At 38.2% G+C, this 20746-nt stretch overlaps 1 protein-coding gene across 1 annotated transcript in view; it reads right to left on the bottom strand.

The window, feature by feature from the left end:
- Positions 1 to 3101: 3101 nt before the first annotated feature.
- Positions 3102 to 20746, bottom strand: part of LOC121303775 (leucine-rich repeat and fibronectin type III domain-containing protein 1-like) — a 72105-nt gene continuing 54460 nt past the window's right edge. Inside the window, exons 3-4 of the mRNA XM_041234552.1 lie at positions 11977 to 13369; positions 3102 to 4451 (exon numbers count right to left, since the gene is read on the bottom strand). Coding sequence (XP_041090486.1) covers positions 3536 to 4451; positions 11977 to 13349 — 2289 coding nt within the window. The 5' untranslated portion in view covers positions 13350 to 13369 and the 3' untranslated portion in view covers positions 3102 to 3535. The remainder of the gene's footprint in view (positions 4452 to 11976; positions 13370 to 20746) is intronic.

The raw sequence follows: 20746 nt of genomic DNA, 5'->3' as shown, positions 1-20746 counted from the left end.
AGCTCAGTCTCAAGCCTGCTTTGGATTTGATATCTCTTTCTCCAGTCTCACTTTATGTGATGACAAATGGCAAGCATGCTAAATTGTGTAATGGTTTTGCTACAGTCTGGTTACATAAGATATTTTTTCTCGTTGTAATCTAATATAGATTTGAATGAAGATGTCTGCAGCCTTGTGCGTTAAACCCCTAAAATTGGAATTCCGTGCCAAAAAATATCACCTTCTATATTTAATTCATGTCCTGAATCCTACAACTGCATTATCATAGTCTGTGGGCTCACAACAACGCAATTCAATTTTTTAAACCACTTGACATCCAATAATTGAAGCCTCACCATGATGTAGAAGCAGAAAAATAAACCTCCCACATGCCAAAAACAATTGGCTTTCTTTTATAAATACCTGCTCTGGATGAGTCTTACTTTTTGTCTGTGTTTTTTTGCTCCTCCAGCGCCCAGCAATGGTGTTTTTCCTTTGAGAGCAGGGGAACAGGGACTCCTAATGCTTGGCTTAGGAGGTTTGGCAGCTGTCAAGCCTCATCTCTCTGAAGGCATCTCGATGCTAGGACAGAAGGAAACCCTGGGCCAAAAACTTTTACATGCAATTTAAATCAGTAAGATTTTAAAAACAGTCACAGTCCTGGAGGGCCATTCCACTCCAGGTTTAACAGTTAAAATTAGATAATTGACTTCTACAAGGTTTGTAGGCAAGATTGTTCTAAATTGCTTATTTTGAACCAATGTTGTAACAAAGGCCATCTTTAAAATAATGAATGCAGAATCATAGAAATGCAAATGGCAATAGCTTTTATTCCAATGACATTCCACTCCAGTTCATTATGATTCTTCTACCTTCCTCTCTATATAAAGAAATGAACTAAGTGGTCATAACTTTAAAGAGTTACCATTCATGCATTCTTATTCAGACCTTGAGGGTTCAAGGATTGCCAAGCACAAATGCATCTTTAAGTATGTCAATACATTGATACAACACTCTAGTAGTATGCACCAATGACCAATTGAGATATTGACACAAGTATGAACAAGAATGTATTACTAATTATAATAGCCTGTGTCCAAAAGCACATTACTCACAATTACACCAATTCTGGGATAACAGCTCCATTCTTCTGTACATCATAATGCTGCACAAGCTCATCTAAATAAAAGCCCTTTCTTTAACCTGCATAGCGTTTTATCTGTTCGAAAAGGGGGTGCAGATCTGGGACATTACGAGTGAAGACACAAAACAATCGCAATCAGTAGGCTCCTGCAAATCTCCATCCATAGTTGCATGGATCTTTTCCTGTATGAAATAAGCCACTAAATTAAAACCCTCCATACTCAGGTGAAACTTGCTGTATTATGGGTCTGATAATTCCTGTAATTACTCAGAGGAAAAGCTTAATGGCTCAGATTTAAGGCACTTAATCATTAGCAACACTTCTTACCAAGGTGTCATAGGTGGTGGCTTAATAGTAACACGAACCCCTGCGTGGGGTTTTACATACTGACATTCAGCTTCTCTTTGATATCTCTGCCCAGCACACGAACCCCTGCGTGGGGTTTTACATACTGACATTCAGCTTCTCTTTGATATCTCTGCCCAGCACACGAACCCCTGCGTGGGGTTTTACATACTGACATTCAGCTTCTCTTTGATATCTCTGCCCAGCACACGAACCCCTGCGTGGGGTTTTACATACTGACATTCAGCTTCTCTTTGATATCTCTGCCCAGCACACGAACCCCTGCGTGGGGTTTTACATACTGACATTCAGCTTCTCTTTGATATCTCTGCCCAGCACACGAACCCCTGCGTGGGGTTTTACATACTGACATTCAGCTTCTCTTTGATATCTCTGCCCAGCACACGAACCCCTGCGTGGGGTTTTACATACTGACATTCAGCTTCTCTTTGATATCTCTGCCCAGCACACGAACCCCTGCGTGGGGTTTTACATACTGACATTCAGCTTCTCTTTGATATCTCTGCCCAGCACACGAACCCCTGCGTGGGGTTTTACATACTGACATTCAGCTTCTCTTTGATATCTCTGCCCAGCACACGAACCCCTGCGTGGGGTTTTACATACTGACATTCAGCTTCTCTTTGATATCTCTGCCCAGCCACACTGAAGGATGTTCTCTCTCTCTCTCTTCTCTCTCTCTCTCTCTCAAATTCTCTCTCTCTCTTCTCTCTCTCTCTCTCTCTCTCTCTCTCTCTCTCTCTCTCTCTCTCTCTCTCTCTCTCTCTCTCTCTCTCTCTCTCTCTCTCTCTCTCTCTCTATATATATATATATATATATAGCAAGTTATGTATTATGTTATTAATAAATAAAAAAAAACACAGTAAACAGAAATAAAGTGATTTATGGGGACATTTAAAATTATATATATATATATCATATATATATATATATATATATATATATATATATATATATATATATTATATATATATATATATATTGCAATGTTACATTTGAAGGGTCCTATTCTTTTCCTGGACCAGTTTGACCAGCTCCTCAACCAGTACCCTGGGCCCCTGATCCAAAACAACCATTTCATAACCAAAAAAACCACCAGCGGTGACCAGCATAGACCAGTAGTGATCATTACTGGACTCTCCCTCCTAACGTACGAGTTGCAAATGACATGGAAAGCAAAGAAAGATGACAAGACCATGTTAACCCACACAAAAGCTTTAATACCATCTTCCAAGGTATTGGTGGTCCAAACGTTGATATATTAAAGAAAGGGAACATGTGATGGCACAGGTTTTTAATGTAAAAACTTGTGATCAACAATTAAATGTTTTTATTTTACTATTTATTTATTTATTTATTTTTCTTAAGTCAAGTGCCTTTTATATTTAATACATATACACAGATTTTTTTTTTTTTTCCATTTATCTAGGCCAGCCAGATACAATAAATATCAATAACATCATACAGTCTATATTCCCTTGGGAACAGTTTGTAAGTATATTCATCTCACTCCCTTGTTTTTAAGTATATATATATATAATATATATATATATATATATATATATATATATATATATATATATATATATATATATATTTACTGTATGTGTATATATTTTTTGTATAGACTGGGTGTGATACAAGTCCATGGTATCTTGTGTCTTCTGTGCATGAGTCCTTCGCTCCAGAATCTGGTGGCAAGTGGAAACAGTCCTGCTTTTTGATACATTAAAGGGGAAATGACCATACAGCACTTTCCATTTATCCAACATCATGGTGTATATATAAAAACAAACCAACACCTCACAAATCCAAAAGCTCTGTTATTCCATAAAAGACAATACAACTGTAAAAATAAAACAAAAGAGAAAAGACACACCAAATAATAAAATAAACAAACAAAAACAAAAAAACAAAAAAACAGAGACTTAACTAGCAGCATCCCCCCATTGGTACACTGTTTTAGTAAGGCACTGCTGCGTTAGAGATAACCACTTCTCCTCAGCTTCTGAGTAGTTTCATCTCAGTCTGAGATCTCACACTGCCTCAAACCGTGCTTTCCAACATCCACTCTGTGCTGCTAAAGATCACCCTCCGGTTTCCCAAAGGAGAAGCCACGTCCACGTTTATCTGGGTAGAGGACATGTGTCTCCTTGTCCTTGCCCTTCTGGGGTAACTGTTACTCTGAAACAACGAGTAGTCCCCGTCAAAGGAGAACCTGTGCCGAGTTCTTGCAATGTTGCTGGGAAGGAGAGTATTGCTACCCAAGGCACTCTTTTTATCCCTACGCTTGGGTGCATCTTTGTTGCCGTTGGAGGAACCTATCAAGCAGAGTGATATGGTGGAACCCACTATGCTGCTGTCCGTCTGGGCATCCTCTGAAGACAGGATAGCTGCTGCTTGCTGGAGGTCTACACTGGTCAGGGTCCGCCTCCTTTCTATTGGAACCAGAGACAGCTGGACCTCAGTGATGACAGTGGTGGTGGGCTGGGGAGCCTCTGATTTCTCGCAATCCACTTTCAAGACCAGAGCCTTGCAGTCTTTGTTGGCGGCCTCCTTAGCCCAGATCTCATTCTTCTCCTCTGCTTGCTTGGAGGAGGAACGATGCATGACAGCTAGGTTTCCGCTGGTCTGGGAGTAGACGTTGCTCACTTTGGCTGAGGTGTGGTCGTCTTGGTTGTTGTAGACCTTGTAACGGATCATCAGAATGATGATGAAGACCAGGACTGAAGCCACTATGATGCCTCCAATGATGATGATCATGGTTCCTCCAAGGAACTGACTGTGGATGAACTTGCACTGGCTGTTCTCGCTGGCTGTGGAGAACTGGACACAGCCCACCACTCTGGTGGCCGTCAGAGAGGTGATCCCGTCGTCATAGACAGCTAGGACACAGAGGTCATATTCCCGACCTCCTGCTAAGTCATTCACTAGGAAGGTCTTGCTAGTTGATGGAATCATCCTGGAAAGCACAACAGAAAATAAGATTAGGATGTACTGGCATGCCTTTTTGTTGTGTGTGGGAGATTGTTTAAATAGCTGCCAGCATTAAACAGTTTTACGTCTAATTAAAGATTGTCTTGGGTGTATTTACAGCAGTCATTTTTGCTTGAATAGTTAGTCGAATAGTTTGCTTGTATTCTATAAATTGGTAAACAAGGGCATTGGAACTAGGGGTGCCTGGGGTGCGGTAGCGCCCCCTGGCTTTGCTTGGCTTCCATCATATACAGGGGTTACAGTTTTGTTCAATGGCTTTCAGTGCCACTGTTGGTAAATATCAGGGTTGGGGTCAATTCCTGTTTTGCAACCTCAATTCAATTTTCAATTCCCTTTTAAAATCAATTCCCAACCCCAACACATCATTGATCAAAATTCCAATTAGCAATATTCCATTAAAATTAGCTTCTCACTTTGGAAACAAATCACTCTTAGTCACCTAAATTGGCTTAAAATGAAAACAGTTGAACAACCACAATTGAAGGAATTGGAATTGGGAATTGATTTTAAAAAGGAATTGGAACTGGAATTGAAAATTAAATACAGGATTGACCTCAACCAAGGTAAACACAAATAATTTAATGACAACGCCATTACATTAAAACTGACTCAGAATTTATGTCCTGTGCTGAAACTTAGTTTCAATCCTACTGTCTAGTATAATATACTACACAGGAAGTTCAAAGATACGAGGCAGTAAAAGTTACATTTTTTAAAGATTTGTATATATTTTTTTTTTAGTTTTTTAAGTAATCAAACTATTCAACACAAGAAAAGGGGAGAAAGTGGTAATCCTTTAAGAATGAACAAAGTTTGGAGAATAACCAGCTACTAGGAACCGGACAAGCACTGATGGGATGAATGACCTTGTTTTGTTAATAAATTTTCTTCTGTCCTTAATACTACACATGACAATAAAAGGTACTGGATCTTCAAGATCTTCGATAGCACTCCTGGTATGTAATGTTTCCTTCAATTGATGTTTCTTATTGAGACGGATTCACTACAAATGCATCACTTCTCGATATTCCCTACAACACTTTTAAATAATCAATTTACCCTGTGGGTTAACATGCCCCAGATTCTACCATAAATAAGTTGGTTCGTGTCTACCCAACCTTTTTTAGTGTCCATAAACCGACAAGAACAGAAATCAATGTGCTATGCCTTAAGGCAAAGGTTAACATTGCGTCTAATCTTAGAAAGAACAATAATAAAGAAATGTAATAACAGAGGCAAAGAATGGACATTTTCTTTTGCTAGAAACTGCCTCCTCGGGAGCAGAGACAGAAGAAAACACCTACACAGCTAAGAAGTATTTCTCTCTCTCCAAGTCTTATATATTTGTGAAACATGTTTTTCAGAGCTCCTTTATGAAGCCCCCTAGGTTGCTGAATAAATCATGCATTTTCTCTGTCTTAAAACTTGGGGTTAACAATAACAGAAAATTCAGTAATTTTAATTCCCTATCATGGAATGCTTATTTAAAAAATAAATTTAAAAAAAATACACCATTACAATTTTCTGCACACAGCAATATAAACCTGTGTTATGATGCTTGTGCCGCATATATTTGTTTTACATATTTAAGAATGCTGAAAATATTAGCAGTATTTACATGAACCATTCTTACTTTATATTGCTTCTCTGAGCTAAATCAGGAGGTTACATATGTGGGTCATATCCCTGTGCTGCTGCAGGTAGTAGTATGGGTAACACTTTACAATAAATGTCTCCAATTATTGTGCATTTACATAGTAGTTACTTAGTAAATGCACATGTACTTACACATAATGAATGTTATTATGCACTGCTAAAATGTACGGAATGTGAAAAGATTTTTTTACCCTTAAATGTTTATGTGGTACCAAATCAAACTTATTGAACGATATTGACAACTGGGGGACCTGCAGGTGTATTTATTTTTGATCGGTTACCAAACAAATCTGAACATAATAACCTATACCATTTACAGAAGTGCTGAATATGTGGGGAAGGTTGATCTACAAACTTTTCAAAGCGCAGATGTTTTATTTGTTATGAAAAGTTCAGCCAACATCGGTAGGAGACAAAATAGATATGAAAACAAAACAAAAACACAGAACTATAATGTTGAGTTACTGGTTTTTCCAAGCAAAAACTAAAATTACTAATAAGGGTTACATAGGCCCCAACTGTATTTTAGCTGGAAGAAAAAAAGGAAATAAAATGTTGACATGGAACTATAACAAAAACACCAACTGCTGTCAAAAGGCATTGAAGCAAAAGATGACAGTGGAAATGTCAATATTTGACAGGGAAGAATGGAGCTCTCCACATTTCAGAATACTTGAATCAAATGTTAAACTAAGAGGCTGAATGGGGCCTCTGGTGAAATAATGTTTGGAACCTGCAGGGAAACCAACTTTTTATTATTTGTTATTGTTTGTTTATTTAGTAGATGCCTTAATCCAAGGTGCCTTACAGAGTAGGGTGTGTGAACTATGCATCAGCTGCAGAGTCACTTACAACAACGTCTCATCTGAAAGACAGAGCACAAGGAGGTGAAGTGACTTGCTCAAAGTCACATATACAGGGAGTCAGTGAGTGAGCAGGGATTTGAACCGGGGACCTCCTAGTTACAAGCCCTTTTCTTTAACCACTGGACCACACAGCCAAATAGCCGAATGTAAAAATGCACTTGGCTTTCAGGGTGCGACATGTCCTTTTCAAGAAACAAAATGACTTTAAACAATACTGAAACAATGTGTAATCTCTAAATTCATAAAATAGGTCAAATGTATTTAGCTATAGGGGTACAAATACATCCAATGGTCTAAAATATATCTCTGGCTTATGGACCTGACTTTAGGCTCTTTACTAGCTGTGTAGACCATTTCATGGAGTTAATCTTTGGTCAGTGTGGGGAGAGGGATTTGGATGTAAGCTACAAGTGGTTTTATTTTCTTTGCTAGGTGGTGGCATTCTATTATACATAGAATTTTCCAGTCTCTGAACCTCTAACCATACACTAAAAATACCCCTGCTTTACAATTGAGTATTTGTCAATGAAGTATATGCTTTATTCCAGCTGACCTACTGAAAAAAGGTATTTGTACCGTTAGGGTCTATTATTATTATTATTATTATTATTATTATTATTATTATTATTATTATTAACTGATTAGGGAGGGATACACATTTTCATTACATTTGTTGGACGGTTGTAGTGTTTAAATATATTTTGTTTAAGTTTAAATACACACATAGTACTATATTCAGGTTTAAATTTTGTATTTTGGTCAATTGAAAGGAAGTTGGCTTCCTATGAGGCCAGCTTCTTACCCAGAAATACCTTTTTATTTTTCGTTCCCTGGCAACGACGCTCTTTTCCAGGATTGTGATAGAAATATTAGGGTCTGTTGGCATATTTGTGTCGGTTTACTTGTGTCAAACTGTGTTTCTAGAAAAGACTGACGATACAAAGGGCATTCATTTTTAAAGCTACCAGACCCATATACCCTACTTGAAATATCCACAACCTCACACTAGCTAAAAACACCAATATCTACCATAATTTAAAATGGATAAGAATACCCTATTTGTGTGAGATTTTTTTTTATTTTATTTTATGAGGCAGGTGAGTTGAAGGATGACAGAAACCCTTGCATGTATCAAGAGGGACAGGGAGATGAAGTGGGTTATGATGCTGCAGACACCAGTGTATTGTGCTAATTAATCAGTGGGGCTTTGGTTCTGCAGCATTTAGAGCGCAGGGGAGCAGCACTGTGAGTGCCTTGATTCCACGCTGTGCAGCATGGATGACAAAGACATTGAAAACATTGGAATAAATCTTGATGCCCAAAGTCAGGATGTCATTTAAATACCTTTTCTTCTGCTTTCTTGGCAACATTTTAGTTTAGGTATTAACAATAGCAAAAAAATAAAACAAAAGTAGGTAATAATTGTATTGCAAAAGCATAGCAGCCCCCATACAACTAGTAAGACAGGCAGGTATAGAAAGACAAACAGAAAAGAGTAGACAGACAAACTATGTCCATTAAAATTGATTTTAAACGATAGCAAAAATGTATAATAGTCTTTATTTCTAATCATATGAACATCACCTCATCATAACAAAGTTGTTTTGTGTGGCTTTTTGTTTATTTATTTTTAGTGTAACCCCTTCATTTTTCTTAATTAAAAAATATATAACGTGCACTTCTTGTAATGGGTCTGCAAGTATAATATATAGAATACATAAAAGCAAGTATTTACCTTATTTATAATGCACAGCAGTACATACAGAAATGTTTCGGGAATTTGTGAAAGAGTATGTGTTATCCTGTTGACGATTATGACGAATAAGCTAACCCGTGCGCATTTCAGCAACGAATTTGGGGTCTCTTCAATGAGATGGCTGTTTTGTTCAGATGAACACTGTGTAGATACATTCCATAAAAGGCTCCCCTTCTGCAGCATTTGAGTCTGAGCGGGACCTGCATTTCTCTGCCTGTTTATGCTGATCCATTGAAGCCGAGACCATGTAGCCTTTTACATGGCACAAATCAGGCAGATGTAATAGGGCCTCCAGGAAACTAAAGCACTTCAAAGGCAATTCTACCCTCTGTTAAGGAATATACCCACTCACTGAGTGAATCTGTGGCTTGGGGGCTAATTTAAGAAGGTGTAGGAGAGACTTGGAAGACAGTAAGCCAAATAAGGTTAAACCTATAGAGTCAAGATTGCCCTGAACCCATATTTTTTTTTATAGTAGTATCGCCTAAACAGATTATTCAGATAACATTTAGCTATTTAGTCTGTTGAACTCACTAGACACAGGGCTACCCCAGTGGAAAACGCCAGCACTAGGTTAATGTCGACAACTAGACCCAGGCAACCGTTACAACACAATTTCATTTAGCAGTTTTACTGAAACATAAAAAGATGTCATCAAAGTGAAGTTTTTTTTTTTTTTTTTTTTTTTATATTGGAAGGACTTAAAGAAATGTTTCTTCTTGCCGCATTGATGGATTTCCATGAATGTAATGCAGCTCTGTCTGAGTAGCTCGATATTTATGACAGTACAAATTAGTGTTACAGGGCAATAAGAATGATATCCTGTCTTGATCCAAGAATAATAAAACAAAAACTAAAAAACCCTCAGTATGTGTGGGTGGGCGCATGTCTAGGGAAGTTTGGATCACTTACGATGAGCCAGTCAGCACTGAGGGTTGTCACATTTCACTGGGTTGCTTAGCAACCCGCCCATGCTCCTTGCTGTTTCAAGTCTTACAGCCCTATCCAGTTTTAATAATGTTTTTTTTTTTCTTTTTAACACCTGAGCTCCCCAACAAGAAACCTACATGCCAATAAGCTGCCTATCCTGTTCAGATGAGTTAACAATGCAATTGAATGCATGCGTTACGAATAACAAAATACTTAAATTACATAATTATTGGATAATTTAAATATTATTACTACTGGTTTAAATGCATGTTCCTAAACACAGAAATTATGCTAGGACATGATGCCATCAAGACACATCACATTCTCCACCTCGTCTGAAGCATGTGTTAATTATGATGCCGGTAAGGGTCAAGTAATAGCACAATACAGATTTATGAATCAAATGAATAATAAGCTAATGAGAAAACTGGTTCTAAGGGTATGCTATTCTAACATCATGATGAGTGATGTTTGACAGTAAATGGCATTTATACATCATGCGATGAAATACTGTCATGTAAAACACTGGCACCATAACGGAGATCGTAAGTTTTACAATATGGGCCATTGTAACTATGTATAAGTACACATGTATTTACAAGTGAACTACTGTGTAAATATACATTTCTCATAAGTTGCTGTAGCCTGTTATTATTTAAGTACGGTCTAATAATATTTATATTATTTGCAGCATGCTTCGTAGATTATTTATGGCTTAGAACTTATCCCAAAACCATACTAGCTTCCACTGGGTTGCTGGGTTATATTCTTTGATTGTTTGGTTTGCCTTAGGGAAAGGATGAAAAAATCCCATTGCGATACTGTTCTAATGAGTTACTCTGAAGAAAACACCAGTAGAAACATCAAAAGACTGAAGCCTTAACAGTAATAATTGTTATATAATATGGAATTAAAAGATTCTGATTCAAAATGTGGACAAGTATGCACTGTCTGTCGTACTCTACAAGCGGTGAAAATGACAACTACCTTCAACAAATCAGAAGATGTTTCTGAAGACCTTTCAAATAGCGTGTGTGTATAATCTGATACATTTTGTATTCTATGCACCTTTTAAATCTCAATATCCTTCCATCATCTTATACTGTGTATTTCTTTACACATATTGAACCTTCAGATAATGAAGTAAGAGGTTTTAAAAACCCTCCACAAGTGGATTTTTAGCGATCACGCATCTTTTTAAATCGTGGCTTATGATTCTTTCCCTGCACTATCAGTATGCTTTGCTGATATACTGCAATACCCCCCCCCCCACTTGATCTGTGTTGCTGCTAATCAGATTAGTGTCAGCTCATATTAAATTCGCCTCAGTTACGCTACAGGCCTTGAGCAATGTTGATAAGAATTGGCCAAGATCTAATGCCCACGTTCTTGCAGTGTCTGGCTTGAGGCTGGGGTCATGTTCTACGTTTTCCAAGCATCGCAGAACCAAGTCATGCCCAAGCTCCTTTCTCTGGGAATCAATGAAGCCATAATTTTAATGGTTTCTTTAATAGATCCAGAACAGCACATGAGGAAGCAGTAGATTCTAAATCTATGTTGTGGTGCAACATTTATGTGAAAAAAGTCAAGAACAGATATAGATACAGTCAAGTTGACCAATAATAACATTGCTCATTCTAACGAGAGGAAACAAAACGTTTTTTTTCAAACACCTAACAGCAGTTATCGCTCCCTTTAAGGTGTGTGAAACTCCACAGACAAAACAGCTGGAAAGAGGAGAGGCACTAAACATTGAGTGGATTCACAGTGTAATCCAATCTAGAAGTATCATGAAGGGATGGCTAAAGGAAAGGGAAATTACCTTGATTTTATATATAGTGACCTTATATAGGTTTAGGTTTAAATGATTAAAAGAAACTTATTTCAGGACATTTCAGACAAAAGCCCTTCTACAGTTGTGTACACTGCAATTATATCTAAAATTAATTGATTAATATAATATATATATATTATATATATATATATATATATATATATATATATATATATATATATATATATATATATATATATATATATATAGACACACACACACACACAAAGGGACATGGTCAACTGGACAAACTGATTTATATGGTGGAGGATACAACATATTGCCATAAGAGGTCAACTGGATTTATGTAATTGTGAAGACATTTTTAATGGACAGATTCAAATGGACAGATGGACTATTAGAGAGAACAAAGGGCATCCAGGAACACAGACAGGGCAGGTTATCAGGTATACTACATATGCACCTCTGCAATGAACAGGAGTCTTACCTGTAAACCAATGTGTCATCAGAGGTGCTGTTGTATTGGATCTGATACATGCGGATGCCAGGGATGTGACGCTCAGAAGGCCACCAGATGACGACAGAAGATGAGGTCAGCTCTCCGACCACCACCTTCTTGTCTTGGTTCTTGGTATCATTGGAGCTTGATTTGGACGAGGTGGTGATGTCGGACAAGCCAGGGTCGGGCTCCTTCATGTGGCTGGTGTTGTTGACGAAAAGGGGCAAGGGAACAATGTTGACCTCGACGGGGGCAGTTGCTTCCCCGGCAGCGTTGGAGGCGATGCAGCTGAAAGACCCACTATCCTTAAGGGTGGTGATGAAGATGTCCAAAGTCCCGTTGTCGAAGAGGACGGTCCTAGAGGTGTTGTGAATGAGTTTCCCATCGGGAGAGATCCAATGGATGGAAGGGTCTGGATCTCCAATAGCTTTGCACTTCAAGGTCACCCCTTGCCCTTCCATGACATAGGCTTTAGAGGCGTGGTGTCTAGTGATCAATGGAGGTTCACAGATGAACTCCTCCTCTTGGATGGACCAGAAGTATTTATCCATAAGGGCGACGGGGGAAGCACATGTCTCCAAGTCATCTTCCCTGGTAAGCCTCCTGAGCCAAAGTAACTCACAGTTACAGTGTAAGGGGTTCCCACCAAAGCTGACTGTCAATGTGGAAGGATTGGACACCTCAGCGTTGGCCAAGACTTCAGCGCGCAGGAAGAGGGTGTCTGGCGGCAGCTTGTGCAGCCGGTTCGAAGTCATGTCAAGCCTGACCAGCTTGTGAAGCAAGGAAAAGGTCCCTTCTTCAATGTGATCTATCAGATTGTGATCCAACGTGAGGGTGTTGATGTTGGTCATCCTGGCAATAGCCTCCCAAGGGAGGGTCTCTAGGTTGTTGTACGAGATATCCAAGTCTTCAATGGTCCCAAGAAACTCATCAAACGTGGCGGAAGCCACATGGTGGATCTGGTTGTTCCCTAAAATGAGGTGACGCAGGTTGCCGAGACCCTTGAAGTGCTCGTTCTTCAGGGAGTTGAGCCGGTTGCCATCCATGTGCAAGGCGCGGAGGGCTCTCAAGTCCATGAAAGCATGAGGCATGATCTGACTGATGGTGTTCCTAGACAGGGTGAGATGAACCAGGCTGGTCATGTTGAGAAAGTCCTTCCTCCGTATAACGGTGATGAAGTTGTCCGTCAAGCGTAGCTCCACGGTTTTGCGGTCGATGGTAGGCGGCACAAACAGGAGTCCCGTTTTGGCACAGAGCAAAGTCAGGGTAGGGGAGATATTCTGGCAGATGCAGCGACCAGGGCAGTTATGAGCCTTCACCAACACGCCAAACATCAACACGCAGAAGACAATCCTTTCCATGGTATATCAGTGCACTGTTCCTGAAACGAAAAGAAAAATACTGTTACAAATCACCGAACAGCATGTACTTAACTGTTTATATCTGAAGATCACAATTCGTCATTGTCTGTAATTACTGTGTATTTGCATAGTAGTTACTTAGTAAATACATGCATACTTATGCATAATTACAAAGGTATTATGCATAATTACATTGTACAGTATGATCAGTGGTGTAGTGCTATATTTAGAAATGAGGGGTCACTATTGGACCAGAATCAACTTGTCTCACTGTCCTATCGCAGCCGCTTAAGAGCGAATGAGACTGAGGTTTTGAAACAGAAGTGTATCCGTTTGCAAAAAAAGATGTGTAAGGCCACAGGTACCATTTGTTTGTTTGTTATGAATTAGTTTTATGTTTTAAATAAATATTTAGCTTATTTGCTCTACATTATTTCTTATATGTGGGTCTAAAAATAAGAACTGTTCAAATTATTACATCTAATTGTAAAAATAAGCACTGAAAAATGAAATTAATAAAAACAGATGCCCTAATTACAATATATGAACCAGGTCATTGGCTCAAATATTTCAAAGTGTATGCTGGTGTCAGGGATTGCATCTGATCTGAGAGATTGTTATTTTCTATAGATCTTTTTTTAAAGCATATCCTTGTGCAGAATTCAGTTTCCATGGCAACTTGTTTTGTAGAATACAAGGCTTTTATGTACATCCTAGAGCGCACTAGGCTCCAGAAGAATATGTGTGCATATATATATATATATATATATATATATATATATATATATATATATATATATATATATATATATATATATATATATCTCCTGTGAGCATATTTAGACTGTTTACAGAGCATATTGTTAATTTATAGTCTGCACACTTGATCTCAAAGTAGTACAGCAACACCAATATCACAGCCATCCAGAGAAGTTGGCGCTTTCCCGCAATGCTCAGGGATAAGTCACTGTGCCACCATTAAAAAAGAAGCTTGGGCAGCATTGCCATTGACTTCGGCTGAAAGAAAAAATACCATTTTGGATTTTGACTGCAAATGGCAGCACTTTTATATTTATATAGGCTTGGAAGCACTTCAGTCTTAAAACTTGGTACTTTCAACGATTGCAAAGCATTGGCTATTGATGCAAACTCTGTCTTCCGTAAATGAAGTTGCTGCAGCACATCATATGTTCTGCACAAGCACAGTGTTCTGTATAATGAGCATTTGGTTAGCTGAACAATAATAATAAATATGTGTGTTTAGGTGCTTTCACCTGTGGTCTAGTGGTTAAAGAAGCAGGCTTGTAACTAGTAGGTCCCCAGCTCAGCCCTGACTCACTGTGTGACCCTGAGCAAGTTACTTAATCTCCTTGTGCTGTGTCTCCTGGGTGAGGCGTTGTTGTAAGTGACTCTGCAGCTGATGCATAGTTCACACACCCTAGTCTCTGTAAGTTGCCTTGGATAAAGGAGTCTGCTAAATAAACACTTAACAATTGATATGTACAGTAACCTCATCAGTAACAAGGCACCCACCAGTATACAGTTACAGCAACTGTTTATGCTACACACAGAATATATAGTATAATGACATGCCAGTGTTTGTTCAGTTATAATTTTGATGCCAGCCCAGAAAACAAGATGACCAGGTTAGAACGCATACCAAATTAACTCACTAGCAGCCACCCTTCCAATCCCCCAGGCAACAGCCTTACATGGGCCACAACTATTCCAGCTCTTTTAAAATCTTTATATATCTATATATATATATATATATATATATATATATATATATATATATATATATATACTATATATATATATAGGTGTCAGGGTTCAATATAAATCCACTATATATCGAGGGCTGCGATATAGCGAGACCCATAGAAAAACAAATAGACTAATAACAAATACTGTACAAACACTCCCTCATTTTATCAGGCGACAGGGTCCAATATAAATCCTCTGCGTAACCCTCTTTCTCATCTTTCGTATAAAAAGCAGCACACTGTTTTAATTCATACAGTGGAGGGTAATTGCTTCTCATCAACTTCAGTCTCCAATTAATTTCATGAGTCTTCCTCTCTTTTCTCAAATGCCCAATCCCGCTGCATTGAAAGAATCGACTCCCAACAGGCTTGTTGCTAGGGAGCTGATGTCATTGCCCTGTGACTTTTGTTAGAGCATTGCTGCTGCCACACGTGAACACCCCGCTGGCCAAAATAAAAACCGCTTCAGAAAGTAGATATTTCATTTGCTTTGTGTTACTGTGCAATGCATGGGTATATGCTAAAAACAGTACCATATTAATGTTTTGTTTTTAATTGTCTATTTTTGTTTGTGAAGTACGAAATAAAACAAACAGTAATCCTATGTACATTGCAGCTAAGGCATGCGCAGTTATACAGTAAAAATGGGGAGCCAACTCCACGACCACGATATATCCGAATCCACAGTATAGCGAGGGGCGGGTGTATATATATATATATATACACACACACACATATATATATATATATATATATATATATATATATATATATATATATGTGTGTGTGTGTATGTGTGTGTGTGTGCATGTGTCAGGCAGCCAGAACTGAAGAGCAGCTTTTGAACGTATAGTCAAAGCACCTTAGCACAGGCTTCTAAAAAAATGACAGTAAATTGATCTGCTTCCTGTGTTACTCGGGAAACCAAACAGGGGCATTCCTGCTACTACATGCAGCACTAAGAGGTATAATCATCATGCTGAGGCAACACAATAGAAGATGAGAAAAGGGGCTGTCCAGAATTTGACAACAAGTACCCTTTAATTGTATTTCGTGTTCAGTTGCTTAGCTTTTAATTAATTGAGCTTTTACTGGCACAAGAACATTTGTTACAAGACATCCACTTACCCTAAGGGTCTCCAATTTCAAATACTAATAAACAGATATATAAGTTAGAATTGTAATTATCTAGACCAGGGTTCGGCTCTTGAGTTGTATCTGTCTTATTGAGCACCTCACTATGTTTCCTTAGCTGCTGTTTTGCCCTTTAGTGCAGAGCCATATAAACAATTTGTAACTGAAGCCACCAGCCCACATTTCATTTCCAATCTACGCCAGATTTGAACCCAGGCATCCAGAAGGGATAGGCTAGCGCATCCTTGGGCCACCTTAATTATACTTCATTGTAGAATCAGTAAGAATGGTGCAAAACAAAAGCTGTCTTCAGCATCAGCAAAGTGCCACTGAACAATAGAGTTGATATTGAAAATGAATGAGCGAGATAGATGGGGAGGTCACATAGATTAAAAAGGCAGAGAATACCAACAGAGATGGCAATGTGAAGTCTGTATCTATTTTTATTATTTACCAGATGCTGTAACTCTGTCTAGACGCTGCACTGTTCATGTGTCGTAGGCATGTGCAGTCCGCCTATGGTTTTGACAACAGTGTGGCATCATTTATTCAACAGTGAAACCTCAATGTTCTCTTTCAACTTCAGCTATGAAAAATACACTGCTAAAATTGACTGCTTTGACCTGAATATATGAAATCAACTCTGAAATTGTACTTCAATACAAGCTAAAAAGGGAGAACCATTGCCACAAGAAATCAATTACTGTCAAGATATTAATAATACAGGATATAACCTTGAGGGGGTTTTTTTGGTTGTTTTTTTTTTTTTTTTTTTTTACACATTATCACAGTGTTTATGAGAAACACATTTTATTATTATATACAGTAGAAAACCCGGTCATCCGAAGAGCTTTAAGTACATAGAAATAGTTTGTGCATTCAGATTGGTGTTACACTGCAGCATTTTCTGATGAAATGGTTCTAACTCTGTTGTATCTTGTCACTGATAGCTAGAGTGGTGCTTGCGGGTGGTGACGTCAGACCAGGAAACCAAACACAGGTGGTACTGGCAAAACCGCGCTGCTGCGCTTGTATTTAATAACTAATATAAAATTAACGATTTAAAAATGCACAAAGAAAAGGGCACTCTGGCCAAAGTAAAACAAACACTAACAATTCTAATTATTTTAAACACACGAGTACCTTGTTCGCTGGCTGGTAGCATTCGCTGTTATTCGCCTTAATTCTATGAACACACTTCTCCGGGCTGAGCCAGGAGTAGGTCTTTTATTTTGTGGCTGGAGCCTTAATTAGCTATTTAGACAATTAAATTATTAAGGCTCCTGCCACATTCCCACAAGCTTTATTCGGGTGAAGATTTAATCCCATCCCTTCCAGGCTTTATTGCCGGTCTCAAACAAACAACAACTTTGGAGGGCTTTTGCCCGTCCACACAAAATACATTTATAATAATAATAATAATAATAATAATAATAATAATAATAATAATAATAATAAAAGAGGTGGGCTCCTTGCCACATATCACTGCACTTTTTCCACAGCTAAGCAAAGCTGCCTGATCCATGTCTTTTTTTTATGTGTACAGCCATCCATCACTTGCTTTAAAATGGAATAACAATAATTTCTCTTGAAGCACTGGTCCTGAAATGCGGATGCCCTTTGCCCCGTCTTGCATGAACCACATGTATAAAGCTTTTTCTCTTGCATTGCTTTCACAGAGTCGAATCGTTCTTTGCAACGGTGTGGCGGAGTGTGATTCCATGGTACTTGAGAAGGTTATTAAACAAAAAAATACAACTAGCTCTGAAATACAGTCATGAGCAAGACAATGCAAGGCTTTGTGGATCATTTAGCATAGGAACACCCTCAGAATGAATGCTTACTAACTTCACTTACAGCTCTGGCCAAAGCTTTTACATCACCCTATAGAATGAGTTAATTTAGCTTCACAAAGTCGAATGAAACTTGCTGAACAATGTTACGCTAACATGTTGAATTATATGTTGCTTTGTAGTTTTCCATATACTTAACGAAAAACTTACACAAATCTAACATGTTATTATGTTTCCGATGCACTGACTGAAATGAATTGTTGCAGAAGGTGGCATGATCAAGGACAACTTGCAACTGTTCTGAGTGGTTCTCATTGCAGTTAGGGGCTCCTCCCCCTCACTTTTTAACAAGAAACATATGTACAGCGGAGAAAAAATGTTTATATAGCGCACAATGTGCCGTTTCTGTTATACTCTGCATCCTACATAAAAACAAAGTGCTAGTCATATCACATAAGAATCTACCTTCCTATCCCAGTGTCTGAGCACAGATTTTTGTGCCTTCGGTGGCTGAAAACATACATATGATCATCCACGACTAAGGCTTTGCACTGTATGTTACATACGTCTACGGCAGCCAAATAGTACTGAAAAGCAGATCATAGGTCAACGCAACTTAACACAGACCATGTCACTTTTTTTGCATGTAATTACAAAAAATCATAATGAGTTAAGGGGACCAAAAAAATATATATATATATATATATATATATATATATATATTTGAATCTACTTTAATCTTTAATAAAAAGCATCCCAATATGTCTCATCTCATTTAGACACGGGGCTGTAGAGCATGTTCAGGCAAGATGTTATGCACGGCTGCGCGCTTTCAAATCATTTTTTTAATGTAGCCTTGCTCTTCCTAATCCTCATAAGAAACACAAGCCCCGTGACCTCTGTCATTGCTTTTTTAATACAGCCCTGCTCATATTTTTGAATCGCACACTTGATATCAGCAGTTAATTTAGCTGCCACTACTTCTTATCCACCCTCGGCTTCAAGGCCCCTCGCATTCCCAGTCAAATTTGTAAAAAATAGATGCAAATGATGGAATTACAGTGACAGCTGGCGTGTGAGCCACACAGTGAACAGTACAGCCTGAGATCAGGGTGGATGTGACACTTTCTCTGTGGAAGCAAACACTGACTATAGGCACCAAAGCTTATTTATAGATGCCAGTCTAGCAACAGCTCTGAAAGCTACTCATGAAGGACAGTGTTTTATCATCTGGAATTCATTTGTATTTTTCGCATGATGATCAGGATAACACATTTGTTACCTGCTGAAGTGAAGGGAAAGAAGCAACAACTAGTAATAATTTGTTTAACCATTTAAACGATAAAGCAAGCTGGAAGTTGCTGAAAAGGGCACATTCCTTATTTGGGTTTGATATATGGAGGTTGTTGGTGTTTTGTACCCTTCCTGTTTCTTTTAATCGCTTGTAGTAATATATCTATGTGTGTGTGTGTGTGTGTGTGTGTGTGTGTGTCCAATGCAGTATGTTTATTAAAAGGACCACACAAAGGTAAGAGAGAATACCAAGCTGTGCTAGAGAAAAGTTACAAAAGAAATAATGATGTAATCACAGGTTAGGTATAACTAGGCTTATACAGAACATAGTTTTTAGACCAGAGAAAGAACTAAAGACTGCTACACTGAAATTGGTAATTATGTGCATTAACTTTTTCCTATTGCATGCTGATACTGAAGTTTAATAAAGCATTAGTACTTAACTGACTTGTTGTATTGAGCCAATCAGATAAGACTCACAGCAGTGAGATAGTTAACACTAGGCAGTTTTAGACTAACACCATGACGGCATCATTATTATACAAGCACTTTTATGCATAATGCACTTTAGCACAACTTTTGCTTAACCTTGCGAAAACAGTTTACCAACAAAAGAAAAATCAAGGATGATTGATTACCTGTGTAGCCGTAAAACTCATTCTTGTACATTTTGTTTTTAACATGAGAAATAATAAAGAAGAATGTTTTCATTCAATGCACAAGTTTGTGAACCAGTGAAAGTCCTGCATTTGAGATCCCTAGATCTACGTCACATATGCACCATAAAACCAATCTGTAAAACTCAATCTCATCCCTTCAGTATCCATCTGTAGTCTACACCTCAATCACTAAACCAGACATTCAGAATTAAACATGTCCTGTATGCATTAAACAAACAAATCCACCAGCTTCCAATAATTCCCTCTAACTTTGATATACTTCCACTATCAATGAAAGTTGGAAAGATCAAATTAGCCAAGCCCTCAATATTAACTGGAGCTGAATCACAGGGTCCCAATTGAAATCGATTTGATCTCATCCTGCTGTTGATGGCATCAGATTTCAAAACACAGTCCCAGTGGCAGATGGAAATATGTACAGTGTTTCCCAAAATAGCTGATTACAATAATGGAGACCTGAGCAGTGATTGACAATGGTTTATACAATTAATGACAACACTCAATGCCGTCTCACAGCTGGAAAAAAACAAAGCAATTAGAGTTAGATTCAGTTATTTGGTTAAATGATCAATCAACCTTTGTATATTGTTTTTCTGTTTTTTTTTTTTTTTTAAATTACAAGCATGCTTGAATTCTCGGTTGTAATTATGTTTGGGAAGGGGAGAATAAGAGTTCCAGGTGTTCTGATGAGACATGGTGGTACAACCAATCATTGGATGTTCAAATGTTTG

Source organism: Polyodon spathula, chromosome 35 (assembly GCF_017654505.1).
Source record: "Polyodon spathula isolate WHYD16114869_AA chromosome 35, ASM1765450v1, whole genome shotgun sequence".
Lineage (NCBI taxonomy): Eukaryota > Metazoa > Chordata > Actinopteri > Acipenseriformes > Polyodontidae > Polyodon > Polyodon spathula.
The sequence above is the reverse complement of the archived record's forward strand: the minus strand, read 5'-3'. Positions and strand labels throughout refer to the sequence as shown.